General features: G+C 31.8%; 1 protein-coding gene across 1 annotated transcript in view; it reads right to left on the bottom strand.

Moving 5' to 3' along the window:
• LOC106462582 (titin-like) overlaps nucleotides 1–21,078 on the bottom strand; it is a 454,586-nt gene that overhangs the window by 133,027 nt on the left and 300,481 nt on the right. Inside the window, 9 exon segments of the mRNA XM_022390129.1 lie at nucleotides 11,741–12,007; nucleotides 12,917–13,060; nucleotides 14,674–14,848; nucleotides 16,308–16,405; nucleotides 17,211–17,354; nucleotides 18,299–18,547; nucleotides 19,489–19,632; nucleotides 20,015–20,272; nucleotides 20,650–20,793. Of these exon segments, the coding sequence (XP_022245837.1) occupies nucleotides 11,741–12,007; nucleotides 12,917–13,060; nucleotides 14,674–14,848; nucleotides 16,308–16,405; nucleotides 17,211–17,354; nucleotides 18,299–18,547; nucleotides 19,489–19,632; nucleotides 20,015–20,272; nucleotides 20,650–20,793 (1,623 nt within the window).

Raw genomic sequence — 21,078 nt, 5'->3', positions numbered from 1 at the left:
GCCAACAATTCAAACCCAAAATCTCGCGAGGGTCGGTCAGCTTAGAAGATCTAGGTTAGTCATAAATCTATATTATAAGCCAACAATTCAAACCCAAAATCTCACGAGGGTCAGTCAGGTTAGAAAATCTAGGTTAGTCATAAATCTATATTATAAGCCAACAATTCAAACCCAAAATCTCGCGAGGGTCGGTCAGCTTAGAAGATCTAGGTTATTCATAAATCTATATTATAAGCCAACAATTCAAACCCAAAATCTCACGAGGGTCGATCAGCTTAGAAGATCTAGGTTATTCATAAATCTATATTATAAGTCAACAATTCAAACCCAAAATCTCACGAGGGTCGATCAGCTTAGAAGATCAAGGTTAGTCATAAATCTATATTATAAGCCAACAATTCAAACCCAAAATCTCACGATGGTCGGTAAGCTTAGAAGGTCTAAGTTAGTCATAAATCTATATTATAAGCCAACAATTCAAACCCAAAATCTCACGAGGGTCGGTCAGCTTAGAAGATCTAGGTTAGTCATAAATCTATGTTATAAGTCAACAATTCAAACCCAAAATCTCACGAGGGTCGGTCAGCTTAGAAGATCTAGGTTAGTCATAAATCTATGTTATAAGTCAACAATTCAAACCCAAAATCTCACGAGGGTCAGCTTAAAAGATCTAAGTTAGTCATAAATCTATATATTAAGCCAACAATTCAAATTGATCTTTATAATAAAAGTACAGTATTATATTAAAATTGATAAAAATATACATGTTAAATATTCTCATGAACACTGTAAACAAGAATAACACAAAATAAAAATAGAATAAACCTATCTCGCCCCCTAGTGTCTCAGCGGAAAGTCTAAACGCATTTAACGCTAAAAACCAGATTTCGATCCCATGGTGGTCACAGTACAGATAGCCCATTGTGTAATTTTGTGCTTAACAATAAACTAATTTTACGCATAGATAGTATACACAATAGCTTTTAAATTGACATATTAAGTTAACAAAGTAATCTTAATAATATAATTACAATAATAAACTTAATGAATTTTATTAATAAGACTTATAAGAACAGACGTATTAGACATTTCAACCGACACTGCTAAAGAAACAACACTAAAGAAAATGGAGTAAACCTCACTTACGTACCATATCAACAGTGGCTTTTTGCTTCATACACTGTCGTAGATTTGGTTTAACAAACTATTCGTTCGAATATGGCGTCTTATATACTGTGGTCATTTCTTCAACTAATTTTTAATAATACTATGATATTTATTATATTTACTATTCTTTTATTCAATTAAGCAAATCCTTGGTTTTACACAGTGGTCAACCAACCCAAATAGCTTCTCTTTCGTTTCTACCTATTACATTCTCATTTATCAATGTTCTTTTAACTTTAAGTTGGGGAACTAACAATACAGTTTATTAACTGCCTCATTCAGTTACAGCTGAAGCTTTTAAGTAAATATTTAATAGTTATACTTTAAGAAATTTTTATTTCTCACTTTAATTTCAAATGTTTTGTGTGTGTGAAAATCTGAGATAAATTACCACTGACAAGCTACAGAGTTTAGCAGAAGAACAGTACAGCAAGAATACCAATGCTCGTGAAGTTACGTAATAATAAGTTAGACGTTAATACAACAAGTGAACAGTATTATGAATACCAATAATTAAATTACAATAAATAAAATACAACCAAGTTAAATGCTATAAAAAGAAAACAATTTACTATATATCCTGTGAAAAGGAAGTAACAGCCATGGGGAATATGACGATTAAAGTAATTAACAAAAGGTAATGAAACCAATTTCTAGTATTAGAAGCCCTCATATTTATTCGCTGAGCCACCGGAAGACTTCAGAATGCTTGAACAATACTAAACAATGTAAAATTTTACTGTTTACAAAATGAAATTCACTATATACTAAAGTCATGTTTTAAGAAAAGCAGCATTTAATATCAAACAAATTCAATTAGACGAAATATCTTGTAATCCTGCACAAAGTCAAAATAACAAATATATATACTAAAAAAGTCACTTTGAAAATTAAGTAATTCAAAGTATCACTCCTGAAATTTTGAAACTTTATTAGCAAGAGATATAATTTTTGCAGGTGTTTTTCCTCCAGTCACATCAAAAATTTTGTTTTGAACAAATCTGTATAAATATTTTGGGTATACCATATCACAATAATGAAAAATGGAAAAAAAAAGTGCAACTGTTGTTGATAATAGTTCTTAACATTCAACCAGGTCATTTCTTTCTATAATATCCATTAAATATGATATAAGTAGAGAACCATAGCACTAAAGAAAGGAAGATTTGATTGCTCTAGATTTATTTCTACAAAATCGTCATCCTGTACAAGCTTGAAAAAGTTATATTAATATAATGATCGTTAAATATTTAATATATATTTTAGTTGTAGCAACAGTTACACACTCTGAATATAGAAAGTGCTGGACAATCATGATTATTACTTAAATCAAGTGACAACACCGTTAAGCCTTTCAGACAAGTGAACATTATTATATTTCTGGGTTTTAAGTACTTTATACTTTTCAAATTATTATCATAAAATGGATATCCTTCGCACATAATGATGACGCATTCTGTTTATAGCAGTCTATAAAGTTAAAATGTGTCACATGATAAGCAAAATGTAATCACCAAGACTAGGTATGCTAAAAGCTGTATTTGGTAGGATCTCAAAGGAACTAATAAAAAAGTGATTACTTGATCTTTTGTGATGGGGAGATTAAAATATTGATGAAAACCAACTGCAATGTTGATAAAACAACCACATTACACGAATAACTAACTCAGGCGTACTTCTGTTAGTTTTAATTAAATAATCAGTAGCTATATATACATGCTTTCAAAATTCGCTAATAATCTTAATGTTACTAATGATTCACATCATTCGTTGAAAATATAAAGTTTGATATAATTGAAGGAAGTTTCGGCCAATCCTATAATTCACATCCCACAATACACTTTTTTTTCCCTCTTAGAACTTTATATTCAACAACAAAAACGTTCCTCAAACAGGTGGTTTAAACATGGGAAACGCTGTTTCACCTGTTCTCGCCAACATATTTATGACCCAGATTGAAACACAAGCCATACAATCTGCATTTTATCCTCCACCATACTGGTACAGATATGTCGACTACAATTTTCTGGTTTCACTTCTATCAAACACATACACACTTTCTTTGAACACATAAACTCCATTCACCCTAACATTAAATTCACCATTGAACACGAAAGTAACAAACAGTTGTCTTTTCTTAACCTCGACATTATTAGATCCGACACGAACAGTTCAAAACCAAAATTCACAAAAAAAAAATCACTCACACAGGCCTCTATATCCTCTGGAATTCCGCTCATGAATCCAAACAAAAAAAAATCAATATACTAAAAAACCTTATAGAGACTGCTTCAAGACTTTGCTCAACTGACTACATAGATGAAGAAATATACATTATAAAGCATTCCTTCATTCACACCAAGAAATTTCCAATAACCATTATCGAAAAATTTCCACACAACCACCAAAACAAAACCTCAAAACTCGGCTCACAAACAAAATTGACATAATGCACCAAAAAACAACATAACGTTACACTGTAGTTTACCATTCATCTTTGAAATCAGTTCAAAAATAATCAACACGTAAAGAAAATTTGTCATTTAACATAAAATTTCTGTTGACTTCAACTTCACTCAAAAACCTGCTCCTGAACTAAACTCATTACTAAATAAAATATTACATAGAATCATACAATAGCAACGTCTTTTATAAAACAAAGTGCAATAACTTATAATAAAGTTTTCTTCATGACCCATTCAAGCTGTCTCCAAACTTTTATTTTCTGAAAAGTGGGTTCCTCGTCATCAAACACAAATAATTCTACATCGCTGAAACCGGAAAAAAATTGGAAACCAGATTCACCGAACATAATAAAAAACCCTTCCATGTTTACCACCAGTGCAATTCGAAATAGCACAGTATACCTATACAAAATATTGTACTTTTAAACAAACAACCAAACATCGACAAACACAAAATATAGGAAGCTATCTTAATTGAACAAAACAGCTCTACTTTAAACCAACATCCCAGGGTACCAAGATACTTTTACTAAGCTGTTGAGCAATTTCCCGTCATGTGACCTATTTATTCCATACTGTATAATATTTATGTGTCTCTGTAGACTACTTATACCTGTTGATGACATAATCTTGTCGAAACGTTGTACATTTATAATAAAGTTTTCTTCATTACCAATTCAAGCTGTCTCCAACCTTTTTTTATTTCTAAAAAGTGGATTCCTCATCTTCAAACAAAAAGGGGCATAATTAAAGTTTACTTACCAACAACTTTTCTATTGATCGGTGGTTTGTATAACATTTCACCACAATCAGACTAATAATAATTTCTAACAACTCTAACTTTATTTGCAGTATTCCCATTCGACTTGCCGAGCTCTGGTATAGAGTGAAAGATTTTGTTAGCAATGTTGTGCGGCACACAAGGATTGCAGTCGAGATGCTATTATTGTGAACTACGTTTTAATATTTAAATTTAGACGTTTTGTATCGTTTGCTAGAGGAAATTTTGGCATGATTTAGTGATGACGTGTAACACCTAGAAAGTTCCTGGATGTCTAGATTTGACGTGGCATGCACGTGACGTCTCTAATTTTCTAAAGTCTTAACGGTAAAAACATTGTGACAATATAAAAAGACTAGTTAAATTTTAACGAGTTGGTCACTCTGCTAGTGTTGTTTATCAACTACTGAACTAGCGAGTGTTTCAGGCAGTTTGAATTTTTACGAGAAAGCTTGAATGTTAGTGAATGTTTATCTCTATTTGTGATTTCGGTATGTCAGTACTTGTAAAGTTCAGACTGCCAGCAAACGTAACAGATAGAGCGTGTGCGTTGCAGATGAAACAATAATAAAACGCTATCGTTATCAAAACTGGGCTTAGCATAACGTTTTACTGAATAATACAAAAGAACCCGCCTAACGTTAGAAGCCTTTACAACATTACTATGTTGTTCTTACTACAAACCCGTAGCATAACACCAGTATAATGGAGTGTCACAAACGTAGTTCTAAAGCAGCATTTTGTATTACAAGTAGACATCCGATAAGTTTGTGTTTTGTTTATTTTTTCTCGGGAAGTTGGGAACACCTTCAGATGGACTGCTATCTGTGGATTTGTCCTGTTTCCTAAAAGGAACACGAATAATGCACAGAAAATTCTCGAATGCAAATGTTTCAGTAAATGAAGATTAAACGTACATGAATTTTATGAAAGAAACTTGAAATTATAATAATGTTTTCAATCATATATTAAGTCATGACTCTTTTTTTTTTACCATTTGTGCCAAAAATACCAAAAACTGGATTTATGATTTTTTTTCTTCTAATATTATAGTATTGTTGCACATTTGATAGGGATAGTTTATTTTTATAATTTTTGTGTGACTAAGGTCTAAAATATCACAATTAGAATACATAAAACTTCAAAATACTTCGTTAAAATATTCCCAGAAGAGCACGAATATGGATCACAACTAGATATTTAACAATTTAATTTTTTTAAGTTCTCGCTATCAGTGAGTATTGATATTAATTGATTCTTCTTTTAGTTTCTTTATTTTTAAACCCGATGAAACATTAGAAATACTCAAACAAAAAATATAAGTATAAAAACAAAAAAAAACAACACAAATCGTGAAGAGCGGCATAGTCTTTATTGTGCATTTGGATTTTTGCAGTCAGTCGATTCACATTCACACGTTCTATTGCACTTTAACTTGTGTTTCTTGCATTTCTAGTTTACTGTGGAGCATTAAGTTTTATATCCAAATGAAACAATTTCCATACAAGCTAAAGGTATAAGCAGGAAGTTTATGTACATCGATACCAGTGTAACATCTTTGAGTTCCCATCTTCCACTTTCCTTAGGACGAGGAACCAACTGAATTGCTTCTAGGCCTAGTACACGAAGTCGAAGTTTGATGATGTACTCGACTGGTATTGAAACGTAACAAATAATTATTTGCTTCAGATTGAATCCGTTAAAATGTTCAACATTTGGCATGCAGTATAACTTACAAACAAAGTTCTGGAGTTTCTTGAAATCATTATGCTTTTAATTTTCTAAAGTTTCTTATCCTACATCATTTAATAACACTGGATGTTTCTCAAAAACTTTACATACAGAAATTTTGCTGAAACCGGTCGAAAGTAGATGTCGTATGACATCCTGTTAAGGTGTGAGAAGCCAAGAGATTTTTTATTTCAGCATTGAATTCAATTGGGAATACGAGAAGAAACTTTTATTAGTTTTAAAACTAAACTGAATCCAAAATGTTGATATAATATTAATTAGAGTTGCTAGTCTCTCAGTACCTGAACAATCAAAAGCTGTTCGTTCGACGTCATCTTAAGACGTATCTTGTACATCAAGCACTAAACATGTATTGGCTTCATCATGGTTGCTTTTTAGATGAGAAATGTTATGGCTTATTGAACGCCTTTGCTTTTGTTTTGAACAAGTGCTAAGTTCAGAATCACGATGTACAGATACAGCTTTAACCATCAATTCCTTGGTGAAAAAAGCTACAAGTTCTGCTTTATTTTCTGACAAAGCAATGAAATGTGTTCAAGATATTGGTAATAGCTCTTACTTCAAGTCGTACACCTTACAACTTGATGACAACATGCTACCTATTTGATGGTCCAGCTCTGATCCAAGCAATAGGAAAACTTAGCTTTAGTGACCTAGTAGACTGAGATTGAGTCTCTAACAAATTTAGCACTTTTTGTAAGAGGATTGATGTTTTTTCGATAGGTATAGAAACAATTGTTACTCGATTAAAACATGGAACCTAAAGTGGTAAAACCCATGATATTTAGGATATTTTTAATATTTACTTTTAAATTATAATCTACAATTTGATACCAAACTTATTGGCATACATTAATAAAATAGTAGTTCAATAAAATTTTGAATGTGAGTCTACAAACGCGATGACATGGCCTTTGACCTGTGACCATAGGAAGACTCGTGTCAGTAGTGTGAATAAGCACAATGAAATTCCTCTATAAAGGTTTAATCCTATCTCATCTTATATTCACTGCATATCCATCCTAATTTGTAAGTGGAAACTTGCAGGTTTGCATCTTCACAATACAACTGTATGTGTTTTTCATGGAAAACCATAACTCAACTATTTCCATACTTATATACATGTTGAAGCTATGCTCATTAAATGTTCCAAACTTATATTTCTAATAACTTCAATAGTGTTTAGATATCCTAGAAATATTAACAATTTTCCAAGGTTCTACAGATTCTAGCTATCACCATGCACTGTTTTCAGTTGGGGTAATTCAGTGGTTAGCATAAGACAGTTTACATATATATTTTTTTACTAAGAAGTTTTAATTAACAACTCATAAAATACGGATGGAAACTTCTTTTCAGATGTTGATCTCATAACAGCAACGGGCTGTTAACCATAACACCATCCTAACTTTCGAGACTTATCACTCATTCCAAACTGTAGCGTCTTAGAGGACAAAAATAATTACTATGGTGGTGCATAGAAAGGCATTGGTCATTCATACAGTAGCTTTTTTTTACTTATGACACTTTTTAAATATCCAGGAATTGTTCATCTTCATTTTCTTCTTCCTCCAATGTTGAAACAGTGTAGTAATCAATTTTGCTCTCATAATTATCTTCAGATTTGTTTCATTCATTCTCTGCTTTCTGTTTCAGATGCTCATCAGTAACGTGCAACTTCAGTTTATTAACATAGGTTTGAGAGCTTTACTGGACTGCAACTGCCTGTTGAAAGAAAAAGAGACAACATTTTGGATTCATAACTTAGACTTTCTTCGGTGTGGTTTTCTTTTCTTTCAACAGACAGTCAACATAACATAACGTTTAGGGACAATAAAGGACCTATTGGCCCATCGCAGCTGTAAAGCCAACCATTATTACATAAATAGTTATCAAGCCTTCCCTTAAACTCCTTTAACTGCATCCACCACATCTGAAGGCGACACATTCCAGAGGCCAACCACCCTGTCAGAAAAATATAACTGTCTTAGCTGGAGATGATTCCTACATTGCCAAAATGAATATTTGTGTCCCCTAGTCCTACTATTCTCGCCATTAAGTATGAAAAAAGATGATGCGTCAACACTATCAATTCCATTTACAATCTTAAACACCTCAATCAGATCCTCTCTAACTCTTCTTTTTTCCAGAGAAAACAATATGAAAGATCTCCTCATATGACAACCATTCCTTATCAGGCACCATTCTTGTAACCATCCTCTGAACCTTTTCCAACAATTCAATGTCCTTTCTTAGGTAAGGAGCCCAAGACGGAATGTTGGATATACAAGACTGTGTAGTGTAAGAGTTGTTTGTTATAAAGCACAAAGCTACACAAAGGGCTATCTGTGCTCTGCTTACCACGGGTATCGAAATCCGGTTTCTAGCAGTATAAGCCCGCAGACATACCGCTGAGCCACTGGGTATTTAGTTTATTTAGAGATCTAGTATTTAATTATTACCTAATTTTCATAACAAGAGTGTTAAAAGTAATTATTTTAAAGGTGGTAGTTACGTAACTCGGTAAGAGCCGTACGTTGTTTTTGTGGTTCAAATGTTGTACTTTGACATTAAGGTTTTCTTTGTTTTTCTTGTTGCCTTAAATTAGTATTGTTTCATCATAGCACTGAAAGTGAAGTTAGAGTGTGTGATTGTTAGTTTAGCTGTAACAGGCGATATCTTGGTGAGTTTCACAGTTAACAGAGAAAAAGAGAATAATTTGTTTTGTCAAAGGGTGTCCTAAATTATTTAAAGTTCTGGATACAATTGTGATAACCCACGGTGTAACATAAGTGAATCTATCGTAGATTTCGCAGTAAGAAACAGAGTAGAGAAAATAATTTGTCTTGTCAATTGGATCCTGAAGTAACTGAACTCGCCTGTGTGGACTTTGACATAAAAAATAATTATTTAAAGCTCTATACAACTGCGGTAACCCATGAGGTAACGTAAGTGAACTTATCACTAATTATATTGTGATAACAGAAGATAATGTTTGTTTGTTATGAATTTCGCGCAAAGCTACACGAGGGTTATCTGCGCTAGCCGTCTCTAATTTAGCAGTGTAAGACTAGAAGGAAGGCAGCTAGTCATCACCACCCACCGCCAACTCTTGGGCTACTCTTTTACCAATGAATAGTTGGATTGACCATCACATTATAACACTCCCACGGCTGAAAAGGCGAGCATGTTTGTGGTGACGGGGATTCGAACCCGTGATGCACAGATTGCGAGTCGAGCGCCCTAACCACCATGCCGGGCCAACAGAAGCAAAAGAAATTATTTAAAGCTTTAGATCCAACTCTGATAACCAATAGTGAAACGAATTTTTTTACATACATTTGATTTGTTTTGAATATATTATTTTAAAACACAGGTTTTGTGCTGTCCATTTATTGCTGACATTTATCGCCAACATGTCACAGACACCTACTGTGAAAGAATACCGGCCCCTATTTATAAAAATCCTGACATTCAACACAATACTTCAAATGTTGCCTAAGCAGTGACCTATACAATGAAAGTATAACCTCTTTAGATTTGTATTCAACATTTCTGTAAATGTAACCTAAAATCCTACTTGCCCCTACCACTAGCAACAGCACATTGCTTGGATGGCTTTAAGAGACTGATCAACCACCAAGATCCACTTATTTCATGACACTATTGAGGTTATTCCCATCCCAATTATATTTATAATTCAAATCATGATAACGCAGGCATTACCTTGCACTTATTATAATTAAAACGTATCTGCCTTTTATTTGCCCAACTCACTGAATGACCTAAATCCTTTTATAAAATAGCACCATCCCCTTCACGGCTAGCAACACCCAAGACTTTAATATCATCATCAAATTTAAGAAATTTATTGACCATTCCTTCATCTATGTAATTGATGTAAATAAAAAATAGTAAAGATCCCAAGACTGAGCTGTGAGGTATCCCACTTGTGACATTGAATTCATTTTGACTGAACTGTATGTCTGCGAACTTACAGCGCTAGAAACCGGGTTTTGATATCCGTGGTAGAGCACAAATGGCCATATGTATAGCTTTGTACTTAATTATAAACACACAAAGAATATTATAGTTAGTAAGTTGAATGCGGCTGGGGAGCTCATACAACTCAAATTTCTCATGATGAAGATCATCTTGAATGTTAATGTGTAAAATTTTCAACATTTACTTGGAGTAAACTGCTCGGTACTGGTGCTATGAAATGTAGTCGTTGAGAAAGACTGAGTTCAGGAGATCAAAGTAAAAGTAGGTGGTAGAAGAAACCCTCCCTCAGCAGCTGTGGTCTTGGAAGGAGTTTTCTTCATGGTCAGCAAAGATAGCATAAACAAAGAAAGCAAAGGGGTCCTCGATGGTGGTAAAGCTGCCTGACTGGTTCTTGTTGTTTCTGCGTAAGTCCTAATTTGTTGTGGTTACAGAGATGGTCTAGTTGGAGCTTAGGGGTTCAATGCTAACAATGTGCTTGTCAAAAGGAGTGAACATTTGTTCGGTTACGTTTCTCCAGATTCGAAGTTACGAGTGGCCTTATAAGTATCACTAAAACTCAGAGCAAGAAGGATGGTAATTTATGTACAATGAAAAATTTTATGTTGCAGAGAGCACACAGTACCTAATTGGGACGATGAAATGGCAGCTTCCATCAGACATGATACTATTTAATTTGCTATAAAAAGAGATGAACTGGACATCAAACAACTTGTATCAAAGTTTGACGATTTGACGTGTTCGGGATGCAACAGATTTTAAACGAATTAATACAAACGATACTGTACCAACCAATATCAGAAATGATGTACCCAGTGCTAAGAAGTATGAAGATTAAACTAATTCGACGACAAAATGAGCCTGGTATAGCCTGGTGGCAATCAACTCGCAGTCTGCGAATCCTATCACCGCACATGCTCGCCCTTTCAGCTGTTGGGGAGTTATAATGTGATAGTCAATCCCACTATTTGTTGGTAAAGCAGTAGCCGAAGAGTTGGCGGTGGTGACTAGTTGTATTCCCTCTAGCCTATCTTCAAAATTATAGATGGATTCTGCTAATAATCCTCGAGTAGCTTTGCGTGAAATTCAATAGACAAACAAACGATTTTTGTGTGTCACGTGGTATACTGAATGCAGCATTGGTTCAAATTAGATGTTTGTGATGTCCAAATACAAAGTCTATAGTTTCTTACGAATTATGAACTCAAATTACCGATATTGACAAGCTAGAATATAAAATAAGAACCTCCTATCTTTTCTATTTGCTTTTTTATACCTATCACACCACTGCTCCTTCTAAGCGTATACCTAGTTCCTAAACACCATTTCCTTTCTTGATGCAAACCAAACAATTATCATTACTAAACAGACTTAAACATAAAGAAATATTATTGCATCAAAATGCAGAAGTAATAATTACCTAGGAACTGTTATAATCAATAATACTTGCATAAAAATAACAAAATGCACTAGAGTTGATTAAATATTGTATCTAAAATACCCATACACTGCTAAGTTTAAATTTAGTAAAAATGAATTTATGTCAAAGATAAGAAATTTACACAAAAATTACCAGCTTTAAGGGGCTTTTCATTGAAAAACCATTCCACGACCATAGTTTGATCACTTGCTGGTGTTAGTGTTGCCTCAAAGTGAGCAATGTCTCCCTCACTGAGGTTAGTTAAGTTCTGGAACTGAGAGGTAAAGACAGGAGAGTGGCCTTCTTCCACAGAAAGTGCTCTTTCAGGTAATCTAGCCAGAGACTCCTCCAGATCCTGGATCTTCTCAAGTCCTCGTTCTCCCTCAGGATGGAGTGTTCCTTCATAGATAAAGCTTTTCCCTATTTGAAGAGTAAAAAATGTTTGTTCAGAAGAAGGTTTATGAAGTAATACAAAATAGTAAAACTCTAAAAAAGGCCAGACATAGCATGCTTGCTCAGTAAAAGTTCTACCTGTACAAAAAATAATGTTATAATGTGGTCATTTAATCAAATTTCTACTTGTACAAAACCTGAAGGTATAAAATAGTTGTTCTTTAAAAATTCTACCTGTACAAAGCATAAAGATATATTCTGTTTGTTATGCAAAGTTTCTTACCTGTATCTCTTAAAAATATAAAATGTGTTTGTTCAGTAAATGTTCTATCTGTACAAAATATACAGATATAATATGTTCATTAAGTAAAAATTCTATCTGTACAAAACATAAAGATATAATATCTTCATTAAGTAAAAATTCTATCTGTACAAAACATAAAGATATAATATGTTTATTCATTTGTTCTTTATTTGTTGGAAAAGTTAACTAGAATTTTCATGCTTCTTCAATAAAACAGAAACAACCTATTTAATATACTTATTTATTAAAAATGCAAATTTTAAGAATGGTAAAATTGGCTAGGTCAGTTACTATCAGTAACACCAACTTTGTATTCGATGACGAGGAACCCACTTTGAGACTAATAATGGCTGGAGACGGTCTCCAGCCATTACCAACTTTGTATGTTACCAAGCATCAAGAATTTAACCAAAACAAATGTAAAAAATATTTTATTCAGATACCCTTGAAGATATAAAATCATTTCAATATTTTGCCTGCTAATACTTCAACTGAGAAACACTTTAAGACAGTATGTTACTTCCACAACTTTTTTTTCAAACAATGATGAATTTGCAATGACCACAAAATAAATCAAAATCTTTGAAAATAAAGTTGAACAGAATGATGTTACTTGATAAATAAAAACTCACCAATACACTGAATGGTTGTTGAAGTGAAGGCTTCACCTGCATTGTTATGCGCACGGCATGTATAAACACCAGAGTCTCTTGGCCAGAGGTCTGATACTGCTAGAGTGACTTGTCCAAAATCGCTGGTACTTGTGAAGCGAGATGCTACATGCAAGATGGTAAATATACAATGTCATTCATTTATAGATTAAAATTAAATCACTACAGTGTCTTCACTAACAATTAATTCTTGATTTAGTAAAACAAAAGGTTGTGCTGAAAATCAGTATAGATTCTTTTTTCCAACATCAGTATTTTTTGTAAAAGTGGTCCATTCATTCATCTTAAAGATGACGATTAAAACCACAAACAATTTTAAATAGTCAATAAAAATAGCCTCATTGTCAAAAACCTCTCTTTAAACAAATTTCATTATTCCTAAATAAGATAATATTACCTATTACCAACTAGCATAACTTGTTAATTTAGTTAGTGTTGTTTTGATAACATTTGTTAATGCATAACTTTCCATTTATTTCACCTCTATAGTTTTTCTCTTAATTGTGAAGAGCTCATGTTTTCATGTTTATTTAAGCTAATTTAATCTAATTATTGTTGAAAATTAATGTTTGAAAAAAAGAAGTATGTTAATTTTTCAAACTTTGCATGCACAAAAAACTTGATCACTGTGTTATGATGTAATAAACATTACATTCATGTATTTTCACGTATTCTAATCAAGTAAACTGTTACTATTTGATCTCCCATTTTTACATTGCAAAAATCATTACAATTAATGTACATATAGGTCATCAAATTATACATCATAGTGTGAGCTCCTTCATAAAATCAAAGTTTCAATAAACTTTTCATTCAAAGATATAAGCATCAATGCAAAACAACTGAGAGAAAACAAGATCAGACTTCTGTCTGAACATTTTTCATAAACAGAGTAGTGCTAAGCAGTGCTTCTACGTTTTATCACAAAAATATAACACTATTAAACCTTTTATCCAAACCTAATAGTAAATTCACTTTTTATCAAAATAAACAGTTACACTCTGTGGCTAGAAATATAATATTGATATGTAAAATTAAAGTTTCATTCATTAATTAAGAATTAATCTTTAATGAATATGACAAACTGCTCCAAGTTAATTTTTCATACAATTCCACGTTTATTAAAGGCTATTTGACTAACAGTTCCTTAAAAAATATTAAGTATTCCAAATTAAAAATAGTATTTCTACTCACTTCTAATTTTTACTATATATATAGAGAATGAGAAAAACAAAATAATAAGGAAAAATTTTTTAACATTATCTTCATGAGATTGTTGAAGCAATGATAAAGTGCTTTTGACAATAAGTAACACTTTCATCATCTTCTAGATTATTACAAGATAGAACTATCTTTTTAAATGCTATGACTCAACACAATAAAACCCATAAATAAGAACTGTATTAAATTTCATTCACACTAACTCTATTAAAACAGACTCGGTTCTAAATACTTCATTTTCTTACTATCTTCCAAATAAGTTTACTTGTCCAAAAAAAGCATCAAACCCAGTTTCATAATATCCTTAACCCTAATAGTTGGAAAGTTAGAAGATTTTAGACTACTACTAACAGAATCTGATTAGCTACTGCAAACCTACCAGTAAAGGAATGACTTATATGGGTTGCCATATAGTACCTTTCTATTACATAATATACAACAAATACAAGCAAGGAAATAAACATTATTTTTGTCTATTTATATTTATGATAACTGACCTAGTTCTAAAGGTTTTCCATTAAAGAACCATTCAATTACAAGTTTAGGATCAGCAGAGGGCTCATAACGACACTGAAGTTGAAGCCTTTCTCCTTCATTCACATTGAAGTTGGCTTGTAATGGCTCAACAAACACGGGCTTCGGAAACACTTGCTCTACCTCTTCCATCGGTACCTAATTCCCATAAAGAAGGATGTTAAGTGAATGAAACGACAAAGTTTTTTCTGTAGGAAAGTAACTAGTTTTTACTAAACTTTATATCAACATTATGCATACCTAAGAAGTTGAAATAATTAATAGCATGGAATGTGTGCAATTTGATACTGATTCCAAGATGAAAAAATAAATTAAGACTAACTTTCAATTGAACAAGTAAATATATGTGTGTGTGTGTGTGTGTCTGTATCAAAGATAAAATTTGTTTTAAAGCCAAATGTTGGTATTTATCACATACTGATATCCACTAGTTCTCCCTATAAAATAAGTTATGATGATTTAATTATATTCAATAGTTAGTTTATAGGGCCCGGCGATTAGGGTGCTAGTCTTGCAATCTGTGGGTCATGGGTTCGAATCCCTGTCACACCAAAAATGCTCGCCCTTTTAGCCATGGAGGCGTTATAATGTAATGGTCAATCCCACTATTCGTTGGTAAAAGAATAGCCCAAGAGTTGGCAGTGGGTGGTGATGACTAGCTGCCTTCCCTCTAGTCTTACACTGCTAAATTAGGGATGGCTAGTTTATAACAAAATGATCATACAGCTTCAGACAAGTCAAAGACTAAATATATTTAGGCAAAGTGAATAGTGCTTCACACCAGTTTCTATGTTTCTGTGTTAATGTTTACCTATAGTCCAATAAAAGTGGGCTCAAGATTACATACTCAATTCTCCTATCTGTTTTTCTGTTTCAACTATACCTCTAATCCCATTAAAACATTTTAGGAAAAACTTCTCTTTATAAGTATTGTAAGTGATCAGATTTTGACTAAGCTTCACCAATTTGCAATGCAATGGGAGTTTTCGACCTGTATCATTTTATTTAGTGAAGCTAATGCTTATTTTTATCTAACAAATTTTAAGTAATAATTTCATAATGTTGTGAATGTGAAAGTGCAGAATAAAAGATGCCTATATTCCTCACTTTCTTCCAAAGTCTTAGTAATGAAACAGGCAAAAACTAACCATATGAAAGATGAATGAAAACAATTGTACTTGATAGAAAATGTTATTTTCAGTAACCAATAAAAGTATATCATTTACTTCCCTTACTTATAAATTTTTTCTTATAAATGGGTCTTGTCAAACCACATTATTTCTCTGAGAAAAGGTTTAAAATGTTTTCTCACTCTTTTTTTTCTGTGGTGAAAAAAAGGTTCCGCAAGATATTTTTTCATTAAACTACATTCTTTACTTAGCATTTCAAAACATGTATCTTTGGATAGGTATTAAAACAAAAATATGAAATATTCTAAATTTCAGTATTTTTTCTTAATGAAGTTATATCAACATGGTACTAATATTCCACCCAAATCGGAAAAGATTTATTTACATAAAATAATGAAAACATTTGCTTTGAAAAACAAATGAAGTACAGTAGTTCTACATAAGACAATGTTTTATTTATTATATACCTGGTATCTGCTAAGGTAAGCTTCTTCCACTTGCTGTACTCGAGATAACCCAATTTCACCCATAGGATGTTGAGTTCCATAGATAATGTCTTCTTTACCTGTTTAGAGGGGAATAAATGGATTTATTGTACTGCAACTGTGATTATTTAAAACAATACAACCATAGCAATCAGTGGATTACACTACATATATATATATATTTGAAAAATGAAAAATATATTGTTCTTATAAAACATTTTTATATATAAACTTTACAAATTCTTGATCACACTGCCTTTAAATTTAAATTTGAACCACTGCTGGACTCCTTAGTTTTTTTCCCCATAAATGTTCAAACAATTTTACTTATGTAAGTGGAACATTTAACATAGAACAGAACTGATCAAGGTACTAAGGTTTATACAGTGTGTTACTACTCCAAAATCCTATACACTAAAAAATAATTATTTCATCTTTCTACAAGATGTTACTGCAGAATATATCACTGTAAATCTATAAGTTCACTGCATTAGACTAAACATTTGCCAAAGAGTATTCACAAAAATAAAAATTAAAAAAAACATGTTACCAATATGAACATGTTTAATGCTTCTAAAAGTATTTTTCAGGAGTGTACATATACTTACCACAAGAAATTGATTCAATGAATAAGCTTAAATACTTTAAACAATTTACTGTACATGGAATAGAGAAAGCCTGTTCTTAAACAGCCATACTCATGCCTTCATCCAACAATAATTATAATAATTAATGTAAACTAACCATTAATGTTATACTAGGTTTAACTGGATTAAAGAAGGAAACTTTTCTTTTTTGTACTTCTTAATCTTTAAAAGAACCAACATAATTCATTACTTTATACATAAACATCAAGAAAATTCATCAAAATAAACTGTTACTAACCATGAACTTTTAGCGAGCCTGTAGTGACAGCTTGGCCTTTGCTATTGGTAGCTCGGCATGTGTAAATACCAGCATCTCCAGTGTAGACACAAGAAATATCCAGCATAACAAAGCCAAAGTCTTTTTTAACCATGAATTTTGCAGCTACAGGAAACAAGAAACATGTATACAATTTATAAGCAAAATACAAAAACAAATTTAAAAACTGTACTATTTTTTATTCAACATTCTTGGAAAAAAAGCTGTCTAGGATTATTACTTCTAGTTTAAATGGACAGTACATTTCTGAGATATCTGAAAACATCATTACTTTAAAAAATGGAAAAGCAACTGCTGTTTTTTGCCTCCAAAAACTGTCTTTGAAAGATTAACTTAACACATTTATCAGAAATACAGACATTTTATAATGTTACCAGGTTTCTTTATGAGGAAAAATATTTATTCTCATTACCTGAAACTCATTTTCCAAGAAAAACATGTTCTACTCTTTCAGTGCATAAACTTTACAATGATTTAAGTTGTGCAAAAGTTAAATCTTTTATTGATTCCTATTAAATGTTCACATATAACATAAAATATCTTCTTTTATCTATGTTGTCAAGGAAAACATGATCCTGAGACCCTCTACTAATGTTTTCCAACACCTCACAAACTCTGATTCCCAAGTATTGAAAATTATTATTAAACCTGATTAAAAAATAGAAAGACAATTAGTTTAGTAAAAATTCTTGATCTCACTACCTTAAAATTTAGCTTTCAACTACTTAGCAGATTTCCAGACAATTTTACTCACATATTACTGATTTTACTGATTAAGGAACTAAATTTTATACAGTGCACTATTATTTCAGAGTCCTGTCACAGTGCCATTGTCTCAGGAAGACCAATCATATTTATAATAACTGGCTTTTAATGAATGATTATTAACACTTCAGAAGAAAAAATATTTGGACACATGGAAAAACATATTTGCATTTTATTGATATAGAAGTGTTTCTACAAGATTATACAAATATTGACTATCACTAGACAGTAAATGTAAAAGGGATAATTTATTAAAACATATATTTGGTGGTAGTTTTTATTACCTGCTGGAAGAGGTTTTCCATTGACTAGAAAATCAATGGTGAGAGTTGGATCTTTTGCTGGTTCCACTTGACACTGGAAATGTGCTGATTCTCCTTCTCTAAGCTCCAGATTGTTTAAGTGTGTTGTAAATACAGGAATTTCATACAATGGCTCCATGAACTCAGGTTCACGCATGATACTAGTTTCCAACTGTTGGATCTTCTGGAGGCTTTCTGGATGTTGGCTTCCAAGTAAGACTCCTTCACGACCTTGAAATAATGGCAGAAGAGGTTAATGTTAAAACACTGTTTAACAGCATATAGAAAACAAAGACATAAATCATTATCCTTTTATGCAGAATAATACTGAAGAAAGCTAACCAGAAGATTAACAAACACTTCTGTAATATAGTTTAGTAAAAGACAATCATGCTTTCTACACTTTTGAAATATACATAGCACATTTAGTGCAATTTTTAATCTGATAAACAAAATTACTGAAAAACCTGGAATAGGTCAAAACCTACACAATTCACTATTTTTCATGTTAATATGAATCTAATAAGCCATTTATGAATATATTACTTCCTAAACCACAAAACATTTTATAATCGGTGACTCAAATATCTGATACAAAAAGCACGAACAAAACAAAAATCTACAATTTAGTTTTGTAATCTTTTATGTTTGTAATCCATGCTAATTTTAATTTACAGTGCATCCTGTACAGTGCTGTAAATTGTAATTAATGTACCAAAAATTTGAGATATGAAAAAGTATTTTCTTAATTATTTAATAACAAAGGAAAAAAAATCACACTCAAATATCTAGACATTTCACATGTATACTGTTTACATACCAAATCTATAAAGCTTGAATCTAGCAAAGAGCTTTTGGAAAATCAGTTGCCATAATCACTATTCTTAAAAAAAATCTAATTACACTGTAAACATAGACATGCATCATACAAAAAAAATAATGTAAGAAATAGGTGAGAAAACAAAAATTAAAGTAAGTATGAAGGCCTACGAAGCTCTATTTGGCAATATTCTTCACCATTAACCTAACATAGCTCAGTAAATAAATATGCTCAACTGACCATGGCACGAGTTTTATTACCTAATTTGAGCTAATGTATTTAATATTTAACAAAAAATGATTAAAAACTACAAGTAGATTTGAGTTCAATAAAGAACCTTTAAAACAAGTACCTTCAACCTTGATAGTGCAAGTTGAAATAGCTTCTCCAGCTTCATTCACTGCTCGGCAAGTATAAATACCAGAATCATCAGGCCGTATTCCACTGATGTCCAGTGATACAAAACCAAAGTCAAATGTTGTTTTTATTCTTGTGCCTGAAAATATTTAAAATGAAGTACATATAACTAACTGTCTTTAATGTTACTGATAAAACCCTAATAGCTTATAAATAATTTATAATTTTAAAAAATTTAACTTTCTTTTGTTTCTTCAAAATTACATATGTAATAACAATAGATATTATTCCATTTTTGTCATTTTAATGAAAACATTTAGAATTGGTAATGCATGTTTATATCTCCTTGTTGGGATTTGTAAGTTTAATTTAGGTTTACTCTGAAGTTTGAAAATTATACTTTTTTCAATTCACACTTAATATGTGAGTGTGACTTAAAATATTGCTCATTATTACAACATATCCTTGGCAAAGAAAATCTTAACATTAAGGAAAATTAACAATCCAAAGAGACAACTCACCTGGTATTATGGCTTTGCTGTTTTTATACCATTCCACTATCAGTTTCTCATCATTTGCAGGCTCTAACCTCGCTTCAAGATGGACATTTTGCCCTTCTATCAGTTTTTCTTGGTTAATCAAGTGCTTTGTAAAAACAGGTCTTGTAGCAGGGCCAGCATCCCACCAAATTTCTGGAATACGAGATGAATCAAGCTCAAACTTTTGGGTTTTTCTGTGAGCTTCAGGATGTTGGCTTTCATCAAGAATTTTCTGACGACCTAAAGATCAACAGTAGAAATGTGTTAAAACAAATAATGCTTCAAAAATTCATAAATACTGAAAATGTGAATCTCAATAATAATGTATGTCATGCAAAAAAAGGATAGAATAAATATTTATTGTATTCCACACACATTCTACACCCAATTTTTATATAAAGTTAAGATATTAACATATAGAGATCTGAAGAACAAATGAATTAGACTTAAAGCTCAAACCTGTCTGAATTCAATTTTTAAATAACTCTAATAACCTTGGAAAACTGAAATTTTTAAAATTATTTTTCACCGCTTTCTGTGAGAGATAAAAATGCATATTAAAAGTTTTTAAATTTCATGTTGTTTAAACAACATAAAGCATGATATGTATGGCTTACTTTTCACTTTGATGGAAGTTGTGGTGACAGCTTCACCTGCTAAGTTTATTGCTTTACACATGTACACTCCTGAATCTTCAGGGATTGTAGACATAACATTAAGGCACACTAACCCAAAGTCATGAGTCTCTTGGATCCTGGTACCTGTTCAAATCAATCCAAATCACTTTGTTGAACTTTTAATGTGAATTTGTTGTTTTATTGAAGTAACTGTTTCTGATATAAATCTCAATAGAAAATGAGAAGTCTACTGAGAATATGAGCCATGATAACTGTATTGATAAAAAACCAGCTTGGAACACTATAAATTGTTTTTTGGTATAATTTGAAAGCCAAATATACATATACATCTAGGTAACAGCTCAGTTGATTTATTCTACATATTAAACTAAATTGATGAATATATATATATATATATATATATATATA

This window comes from Limulus polyphemus, unplaced genomic scaffold (genome assembly GCF_000517525.1).
Source record: "Limulus polyphemus unplaced genomic scaffold, Limulus_polyphemus-2.1.2 Scaffold46, whole genome shotgun sequence".
Taxonomy (NCBI): domain Eukaryota; kingdom Metazoa; phylum Arthropoda; class Merostomata; order Xiphosura; family Limulidae; genus Limulus; species Limulus polyphemus.
The sequence above is the reverse complement of the archived record's forward strand: the minus strand, read 5'-3'. Positions and strand labels throughout refer to the sequence as shown.